General features: G+C 32.4%; 1 protein-coding gene across 1 annotated transcript; it reads left to right on the top strand.

Annotated features, from left to right (window-relative positions):
* The first annotated feature begins 789 nt into the window (after positions 1 to 789).
* On the top strand, positions 790 to 8,634 carry LOC139522357 (von Willebrand factor A domain-containing protein 1-like). Its single transcript, XM_071315886.1, has 5 exons — positions 790 to 876; positions 3,569 to 4,123; positions 5,770 to 5,898; positions 6,786 to 6,914; positions 8,554 to 8,634. Exons 1-5 carry the CDS (start codon positions 807 to 809, stop codon positions 8,604 to 8,606), a joined length of 936 nt encoding a protein of 311 aa, XP_071171987.1. The 5' UTR covers positions 790 to 806; the 3' UTR covers positions 8,607 to 8,634.
* Positions 8,635 to 11,259: the final 2,625 nt, after the last annotated feature.

The raw sequence follows: 11,259 nt of genomic DNA on the forward strand, positions 1-11,259 counted from the left end.
CCACAACATTGCTTCCAATTAGTGTCTGCTTTGATTGAAAGCCACGTGAAAGTCAGCTTTGTTCTTAGGAAAGGAGGGAACACGAATGATGAAAAGAAATATCATTCACAAATCTTAAGACCTTTTATGTGAATGAACAAAAGGTATTTCTGTGCTTTTTATCAATTTGTCATGAATAAGAGAAGGAAAACAATTATTTTTCCATAATAATAATTATAATATTATAACTGGATTTATAGACTAATTGTGTATTTCTAGTTTATGATTTTATATTATTCATATCCTAGTGTTCGCGAGATTCGCATATATCTATTCCTTTATACACTACTACCAGGGGGGAGGGGTAATGAATTTGACTACACATGAGTGTCTCGCAAAGTCGATCCTATACATGTACATATGAATAGAAGGAGTTGAGGTGCATATCTCACCGAGACACCAACTTAACAGCACAAATTGCTAAATATTCATTTGCGCAGATAATTTTTGTAATTTCAGCGAATCAATATACTTTTCATTTGTTGACGGCCTTGAGTTTAAAAAAGTTTTAGATATTAAGTGTCATTTTGATATAGGTAATTTTACGAAATTCTAATAATTTAAATTTCTTTTAATTGAAAATATGGGATAAAGGTAAGGTAGAGCACATTACAGAATAAGGAATATTAACCGTGACCATATTAAACTCTGATAAATAACCTTAACATTTAGGACAGAAATGCATGGTCAGATAAAGTCACAATATAAAATCGTGGTTATCTATGGACTTACAAGATAAAATCATTGACCAGTGAGAACAAACCAAAATGTCCAGTTTGATCTTAGCTCTCCTTTTTATTGTACTTAGCAAAAACGTAAACCCAGGGGAGGCAACTGGTAAGTACTATATCAGTTTTTAAATTTGTCTTTTTCGAAGCTTTTATATTTGTCCTTTTGAATGTTAGATTTTTCATTTTGAACGATTTTTAGATTTGGCATTTTCAACTGTTTTAGATTTGTCATTTTCACTGATTTTAGATTTGTCAGTTTTTAAATTACATACATAGTTGAAATACTTATTACTACGCCGTTAAGATTTAGTGGTACAGTGTTAGGTATTGTCACCCTGTGTCCAAATAGATGGCTAAAAAACAAAAGGGCTATTCAAACCGACAACTTTATAACAAAAACAACCAACAAAAAGACATACAACAGTCAGTATACAAAACACAACATGATAATGTTATAAATACTGAAATGAGCAAAATTTACTCCACCATAAAGCGGGGGAGACCTCACGTGCTCGTGAAGGCTAACCAGATACCCTTCCAAATGTGAACTTGTAAGTGTAAGTTTGATTAAAGATAGAAAATGAAAAACGATAGAATTTGCTACTACAATGTATCTACAATGATATATTCTTAACGATCATATGTATTTAAGGCATACTTAGGACAATAACATGTTATTATTATGTCAATACCACCAGCTCTGTACAAGACCGACATGCTGATCCAGATTTTTGGCATGCTTGATCTTTGACTCCGAAAAGATTTTGCTCTATTCATACATTCTGCGTATTTGACGAAGAACCATATGAACCCACATCCTCCTGCGACAAGCACGGTTATGGGCAGCAATTATGGAAAAATTGAAAAAAACGACGCTAAACTCAACCTAAAAACGAAAAAACGAAAAAAGACACAAGAAAGGTACAAATAGACGTTACAAAAAAATTAGAAACTGAGATCGAAACCAAAACAGACATTAAATTAAAAAAAAAACAGGTGTTAAAATAATAGTAATAAAAAAGACATCGAAAACGGAAACAGACATAAAATTAAAAAAAAACATTAGCGTGTCCTCTAGCGTGTTACAGTGGCGACACTTGTTCGTACTTGTATTATATCTTTCTGTTTTGAAATTTTAGTCACCACTTCAGTTTTATCATGTATATCTATTATATAGTCATTTTTATAAATTTACTGTTTGCAAAAGTATGAATTATTCTAAATAATAAGGGTGTTCTTATCCCAGGCAGAAAACCTTAGCCGTAATAGGAACAACTTTTGAGAACTTTTGGTCCTCAATGCTCTTCAACTTTGTACTTGTTTTGGCTTTCGAACTTTTTTTTATCTGAGCGTCACTGGTTAGTTTTGTGTGGACGAAACGCGCGTCTAGCGTATTAAATTTTAAACCTGGTACCTTTTGTTAGCTATTATTCGTGTGTTTCTCTATTCTATATGTTCTCCCATTTATTTGTATTGTAGTCCTGCCATGTAAAGTTGTCATTTTAATGTTATATTTAACCTGGCCATAAAACCGGGATGTTTGGCTAGCCACAAAACCAGGTTCAACCCACCATTTTTTCCCCCTAAAATGACCTGTACCAAGTCAGGAAAATTACCATTGTTATATTATAGTTCGTTTCTGCTTGCGTTACATTTTAATTTTGTGTTTCTGTTGCGTCGTAGTTCTCTTATATTTGATGTGTTTCCCTCAGTTTTAGTTTGTAACCCGGATTTGTTTTTTTTCTCAATCGATTTATGAATTTCGAACAGCGGTATACTACTGTTGCCTTTATTTAACCCTTCGTTTTTCTTAAATTTTACGTCTCTTTTCATATCATACTTCTGTTTTCATTTTTGTCGCTTGGTTTTTTTTTAACGTCTGTTTTTAATTTTGATGTCTTTTTTTTTTAATTTAATTTAACGTCTGGATTTTAATTTTGTATCTGTTTTCGTTCTTGTACATCTTTTATGTTTTTTTTTTATTACAACATCTATTTTTTACTTTCTAATCACTGGATTAAATCTGCGCCAATCGTGGAAAACAAAGTAACCAGGAAAGATTAAAATCACAAAAATACTGAACTCCGAGGAAAAATCATAACGAAAAGTCCCTAATCAAATGGCCAAATCAAAAACACAAACACAGTCATTGAAAAATGGACAACAGCTGTCATATTCCTGACTTGATACACGCATTTTTGTATGTAGAAAATGGGGGATTGAACCTGGTTTCATAGCTAGCTTAACCCCTCACTTGTATGACAGTCGCATCAAACTCCATTTTATTGAAAACGATACGTGAACAAAACAAACAGACATTAAAGGTAAAAATGTCAAAAATAGGTGTACAGCAGTCAACATTGTGATATAATCTTAAAATCACAAAAAAAATTAAAAAAAATATGTACATGTAACAAAGAAGCACAAAATGACACATATAACCAGCATATTAGCAAAAATTGATAACAAGAATACACAAATTTATCATGATAGTACAATCACAGAATGACGGGATATATAAGTTCAGTGCCACGCATTTATGTATCAAAGACACATAAAAAGGTATATAGACAGAAGATAGTTCTACATGATTGATCAATTTCGCCATGTCATATTCTGCTAAGCTCAATATAGTATCATAGTTGTTAGATAAATCGTATATTGTAATAATATGTCTAAATAAAAATCTTAATTTGTTGGTAACCCCTTTTTTTTAAATCAAAATATAAAGCATTACCTATTGGCAATCTTCCGATTCGATTATGATGTATACTAACTAGGTTTTACCATATTTTTAGGTTGCTTGAATTTTATGGGAGACGTTCATTTTTTACTAAATACTACCCAGAACTTTGACATTGAAAGTATTAATGGTGAAAAAGACTTTGTAGCAAGATTCGCGGAATCTTTTTCGATTGGACAAAACAATGTTCAAATAGGAGTAACATTATTTTCATCCCAGATTCATCATCAGTTTGACATGGGGTTGCATTCAAATCTCACTTCTATACTGGAGGCTATCGAGTACATACCAAATCGTTTAGGAAGTTCACAGACTGATAATGCACTCGAATGGGTCTTTAAACACGCATTTTCTAAGGATGCTGGGAACAGAGATAGTGTGCCAAATATACTTATTGTGTTAACTGATGTGTATTCAGTTAAGGAAATTCAGAATCTTGCATCAGGACTCCAAGGGAATGACATAAGCGTTTTTGTTATTGGTATTGGACTGTTACCAGACCCCTCTGAATTGGCACAGATAGTTACGCACCAACAGGGAATTTCCCCTGTATCAGCCTCTGGTACACTTTGGAATTTACAGATAAAACTTCAAGATTCAGTATGTCAAGGTATGTTAATTGTATTTGCAATAAATGATTGGCACTTGTACATGTATCATTCATAAACATTTACATTTTGATTAATTCTTGCTTGAATGAGTTAATGTTCCCGAAACCACAGGCGAAGTTGATCTTAAAAATATAGACGACTATCAGCTTTTATCTAAATTCGTGGATATAAGTTTACATAGACATACAATGTATAATTATATATATTTTGGGCTTAAATATTTGGGATGTCGTGTATAGAGATTTATGGTCACTGGGTTGGTGTCTCATTGATAACACTTAATTGTTAGCATCTATCAATATAGAGGTATTCCCGTAACAGTGTGGACAACCGGCAATACTTATGTTGGTAATACTACTGAATCATTTACCTTCAACTGATTTGTCATCGGCTATCGAAAACAATGATTACACACTCACTCAGTTTGTCAGAGGCCTTCCAGTATGGATTTAATAAAATAAAAGAGTAAAGTTCATGCATGTGCATGAGACAAAAAAAGAATGTTTAAGTATTCAACTTTAAGATAAATACACAAGGTTTAGTCCTCTGCTAGTTTTTCGTATTATTTGATTTATGCGTTTTGAACCTTTGGCATAACTGATTGTAGTAATTCACCGTTACAGAGGAACTTTTATCTTATCTGACTCCGTCAATAGATAACCTGAGCGCACCAAGAAATGGTCTCGTCCACACTGTCATGAAAACGCTTCTCAACACTGATTAAATACATGAATTAATTACCTTTAAGGCTTTCTGCAGAATCTGAGTTCATCCCGATAATTACAAATGTCGGCCAAATTATCAGTTTTAAAAGTGGATGATGTTACTTGGTGTTTGTCAAACCTTTTTGATGTTGGTTGTTTTCTTTGGCATTAATAATTGTTTTGCTGTCCCCTTAAAGATTGTTCACCCTTGTTTAAATTGAATTATCATAAAGAACTCTAATCTCATTTTTTTGTATGTATTTCTAATATAAAATGAAGGTTCAAAAGTAAAATATACCCCGGTAACAAAAATACCGAACTAAATTTTACCTTGGAGTAGTATATTAATGATATGTAACGTCACAGGTTTTAGTCATAATTGAATTGTACAAGCTATCAAACGTTAACTTGAAACAGGCTATTATTTCAAATTGGAATCATTTTTAATTATGGAATTTGCATAATTTTTCATGCTTGAAATTTTCAATAAATTCCATGTTTATTCTGTATTATAATGTTTCGAGTGGTGCATAACACTTTCCATGCACTATGTTTTGTATAGGTAGTGGTGTGCGCCGCACAGTGCATTCTATTGAAAATGTGATATCTTCTTTGTACTTAAAAGTGTTGTGCGACGCACAGAGCATTAAAATACAGAGAAAACATTGAAATAATTAAAAAGTTCAAGCACAAGAAATTTTACATATTCCATACTTCAAAATAATTACAGGTTGAAAAAAATAGACTGTTTTAATAAAAAAAAAATTAGGAAATTCAGCATTCGCAGCCAATATTTACATACAGTCTAAGAAACATTGCTATATTGAATCGTTAGCATTTTATACTAAATTTATGTCATACTACGCAAACAATAATCAAATCAGATCCTATAGTATATGCTTTTGTTCATTATTGTTTATTTTTTTATTTTTTTTTTAAAGTTTTACCCACTACCACTGAAACAATACCAGCAAGTTGTATTGACGCGACATATGTAAAGTGTGATGATATCCATGTATGTAGTGACAACGCACTCAGGCAAAAATGCCCAGTAACATGTGGACTCTGTGGTAAGAATAACATTTTAATTACAAATTGTATCTAAAGATTATTGATAATTTATGATCACACAATCCAAATTTTTACGAAAAATATATGTAGCGCATATTTCCATTAAAAACTGGAATTCCCATTGGAGCGAACTGTGCTCCTTTTCTTGTCTGTTTGTTCCTTAATGTATTAGAAGCAGATTCCATATAAGATTTTCTTGGGGAAAATGAAAAGCATTATCCCTTCAACTTCATTCAAAAGTAAAATAACAAAAAACTCGAACTCTAAGGAAAATTCTAAACGGAAAATCCTTTATTAAATGGCAAAATCAAAAGATCAAACACAACAAACGAATTGAAAACATTTATTATATACCTGACTTGGACGGGCAAACAGACACAACTTGCCTTATGTGCAATGTGGTTACCAGTTTAAGAGTCTATTTGATTCTATTGTTCTCTTTGTAAATATGTCATTATTTTCCATACTTCCATATTGTTCTTGATTAGATTAAAGTTCATCCTGAGTTCAATTGAAGTCGACATTTCAACAATTGTTATGATGTTTGAATATCTTTTACCACTAATCATGCCAGACCTTTATTTTTGTTTATACATAACAATTTTAAATACTTCGTACTCTGTTTTAGCTGGGAGTCGTATTCTAACAGTATGTAATATCCCAGGTTTTTCCATAGCTTTAATAAAATTGTCAGGAAATTTAACATTTGCATCTAATAATTACACACAGTATTAGCGACTTGGTTGTAAGGTTGTTTTAAAAAAAAATCTAAATCGTTGTCTTACTCCGCAATTAATAAACAGCCAGATCCTATAGAATATGACTCTCATTTTTTTGTTCATTATGATTTATTTCTCATGTTTTCTTTATTTCTTCTACTTTTAAGTTGTACCCACTACGACTAAAACGATACCAGCAAGTTGTAATGACGCGACATATGTAAAGTGTGATGATATCCATGTATGTAGTGACAACGTCCTTAGGCAAAAATGTCCAGTTACATGTGGACTCTGTGGTAAGAATAACCTATTTATTACAAATGTTATCTAAAGATTATTGATAATGCATAATAACACAGTCCAAATTTTCACGAAGTTATTTTTCCTACATTTCGATACTAGCACTTATTTTGGCTATCCTATTCTGATGTTGTTACATAAAGGGTCCCGATCGTCCCAAATAAACTCATTATTGATACCATGATTACAAGAAATCGATTAAACAAAGTTATGAAATTTTTTTTATATTTTAAATGACCATGAAATGAAAAGAAAAACAAATTTGTACAAAGTATGGAAAGTGCCCTTTAGTATTTTGTATAGGAATCGCGCATCTGCCGCAAATACAAAACATATCAATCCTGGTATCTATGATGAGTTTATTTACATGAAGTTAACATGTTAAAAAATATATGCACGTCGATAATGTCTGTTTGGGTTGCTAACCCAATTTTGTCAAAGAAAATGAAATAAAACAAACTGTCATACAAGTTAGAGGTTTAGCTAGCTATCAAAACAGGTTTAACCCACCACTGTCTTTCAAATTCTCGTACCTAACAATGGTAACAGTAGTATATCGGTGTTGAAAAGTCAGAAATCGATTATGAGAAAGAAAATCCAAGTAGCAAAATAAAACCGAGAGAAACACATCAACTATAAAAAGAAAACAAAGGAACACTAAAGTGTAACAAAAACAAACACCAACTGCCTTATTCCTGACTTGGTACAGGACATTGAAAGAAAATATGGTGGATTGAACATGGAATATCGCTAAAATGGCAATGCTACGTGACAGATATACAGTACAAACACACGCAAGAACTCTCATGTTTTTCATTTGTTCCGTTATTTGAAAGCGTTTGGTTTAGTCAGTCTCTGTAGACTTCACCTGTGGAATTTTCCTTTGAGTAGTTAAGTAATTGTGTTAAATATTTTTCAATCACGAATTTTTTCTCTCCATGAATTTTGTCAATAAACGGGGGCATTCTTGTCATCCTGGCACACCTAGTTGTTTTATAATTCCTATCAATTGTATTGTATTATACATGTTATATATTGTAAATAAGTAAGTCTCATTTTTTTATTACCATGGTGTATATTTCTCAATTGCTTCTTAAACATACTAAATAGTTTTAACATTATTACCCCTATGTAAATGGACATTGTTTATGCACCTTACCGATAATTGTTTGTCCTGATCTTATCTGTATTGCCGTCTGAATTCCATTAGCTAGAAGCTGTTCATACCGATGTAAAATTAATGTATCAAAAGTTAAATGTTTAAGTTAGCATCATTAAAAATTTATGTTATTTAAATATTTAATTCATGGGCGTTGGAGGAGGGAGTAGAAAAAGTATTTGTCTGTTTTCCATAATATCTTGTAAGGTTTATTCATTTAATCATGGCAATATAGTTACCATACACCATAAATAATGCTTCACAACTGGCCTGCTTGATTTTCTTCACTTTGCGTGCAATAGTTATTGGTCTTTCTTTGTCAAAATATTTTTAACTTTCATTTTTAACTGCACCCTTCTCTACACATCTCTTTTACAAAATCCAGAAACAATGATAATATTCAACTACTATTGCTTTAACTAATATGGCTTTGATTAAAATGTTAACTTCCGGTTTTTTTTGGTTGTTTTTTTCAGACGCTGGCGTCAAGAGCACAACACTTTCATGGCTGCATATTGTAGGAAAATAAACTAAATAAAACACAATTTATTATCTTGTTTCCAAAAGTTATATATAGAAATTGTACAAGTGCCGACTACTTTTCTTGTGTGCATTTAATTCCATTATAAGCGAACCTTTTAGATAAACGGCAGTTATCAAAACCGAAAGTCCTCACATTGAATCAGAATAATGCTAAGCCAAAGTCTTTAGATTTGATTTTTTGTGTTTCAACACCACCTTTAAGCACTGCTTTTGACCTATTTTGTGGCGGTCATTTATTTTGGTGGAGGAAGCCGGAGTGCCCGGAGAAAACCTCCGACCTTCGAAAGGAAAACTGACAATCCTAGTCAATGCACGCGCACAAGCGGGGTTCGAACTCACAAACTCAGTGTTAACTGGCTAGTTATTACAGTAGAAACTACTTAAACCACTCGGCCACCGAGGCCCTTTAAAGAAATATTTAGAAGAAAGTTACTATTCAATAATCACAAATCAAAGAAAAACCAAAAATACCAAGGTAAAACGCGTAAATCAACAAAGAGATAAACAACGGTCTACACAACACTGCATAATAAACTAGAGACTTAAAATAGATAACTTCCACTAAACCACTAGGAACCCTTAGTTCATTTGCTTTCTTGTAAGCAACAACTCTCTCTCAAGGATATCATTTTCAGAAAACGCTAATTCCTGAAAATCATATCAACTTAGAGAGGTATATCCTCTGTATGCAGGTGCTTATTATTTTTTTCAGAAGTAGAAGTTTAATCGGTGAATCATTTCTCTAGTCGTAAAGATTAGTGTTCAACCAAGCATCAATGTTAAATTCTAGATGTGAGTCAAGATCAGAGTCAAACTGTGCATACCTGTATCTATGCTGTCTTTTATCCCAAATTCTATGGAATAAATACGTTTAATTAGAGTTAAGGAACATAACAATAGAAAAAAAGTAAAATCACAAAAATACTGAAATCCGAGGGAAATTCTAAACAGAAAGTTCCTAATCAAATGGTAATATCAAGAGCTCAAACACATCAGACGAATGGATAACAACTGTAATATTTCTAACTTGGTGCCGGTATTTTCATATGTAGAAAATGGTGTGTTAAACCTGGTTGTATAGCTAGCTAAACCTCTCACTTGTAAGACAGTCGCATCAAATTTGATTATCATTTTTATTAACAATGATGTGAGAACATTTAGCAAAGAGATATAATAGGTAAAAATGACAAAAATTTGGGTACAACAATCAACACTGTGTTATACATGTTATAATCTGAATCACTATAAAACAAACAAATGTGTAACAAAGAAGCACAAAAGCATATAGACATAGCATACTAGCAAAAACGAAAGACAAGAATACAAATAAATATTAATGATCAATAACACCATGATTGGATGTATAAGTACAGAGTCACGTCAAATGGTTATCAACAAAAACAGACCAAACATACAGTAAAAGTTATATTAAAAAGAACAAATAATAGTACACGTTTTAAGATGATAAACAACTTCAGAACGCAGAATCCATTCTTCAAGACCATCGTGTATTATTTGTGAAGTTGATAAGGATGTTTATCAACAAGGTCTTTTTTTTAGAAAAAGGACGAGACGTTCTTTGACATACCCCTGGTTCATCAACTTACTGCTCAGACACTTGTGACGTTTTACAAAGTCTTGAGTTGGAGTTGCAAGCTCTTGAATACTAAACAAGATGGGAAATGCAAATCCAATATGCAGATCAAGTCGGTAAATTGCTACTCAGGTGGGGGAGACAAATAATTTCAAAATTAAAATCGTCCCGTTTTTCTGGTACAGAGCATGATTACTTAGTATGTAAAATTCGAGGTAAAACTCTAGAATGATTGGAGGGGGTGGGGCGCCTTGTCTGTTGTTTGCTGAATGTCTGGTTAAGGGGAATATATTAATGTAATCCATTCATGAAAGTTCGGATTGCTAATGGAAAAACATCATCAATATATCTGAAAGTGAAAGTGAAATTAAATAACCTGGCTTCGTTGATCTTCTTATTTTTTGACATGTGTCTGAAGGAACTCCGAATCAGATGGAAAAAAGGAGAAGTCGACAAGGAGAGTTTGTTCCTATTGGAATGCTGACACTTTGTTGAAAAAGTCTACCTCCAAATTTGTTGATAAGAAACTCCAGCATACTGGTCACTTGTTCCTCTATTTTCAATATTTTAGCCTTTTGTTCACTATTAACAAAATATGCCTTGCAGTATCCGAGAATAATGAATTTATAGCGTATTCTACCATTTGTATGTTGAGAGGCATTGTGGATTATTTCCTTTATATGCGATGCAATGTACCGTTGATTATTTTTTTAAGCTAATGTATCCAATACATACCAGATAAGTCCTTCGATGTGTTGTTTCATGTAATGTTTATTGAAGCCATCAAAGACTTATGATTCGCCAAAGTCTCATCCTTGTCAAATGATATGTCTTTGTATGTGGATTACCTGAGTGCTCATTTATTCCTAGTTCTTCACAAGACATTCGTAGTAATGTAATTAACATACATAGACAATAATGTTTAAAGCTTTGTCCACAGGAATAACGTGTTTATGATCATGAAGAGATGATAGAAATTTCACAGCCTCTTTGTCTCTGAAAACATACTGGTTGACCCTTCACACAATTCACAATTTTTCAACTT

The sequence above is a fragment of the Mytilus edulis genome, chromosome 5 (assembly GCF_963676685.1).
Source record: "Mytilus edulis chromosome 5, xbMytEdul2.2, whole genome shotgun sequence".
NCBI lineage: Eukaryota > Metazoa > Mollusca > Bivalvia > Mytilida > Mytilidae > Mytilus > Mytilus edulis.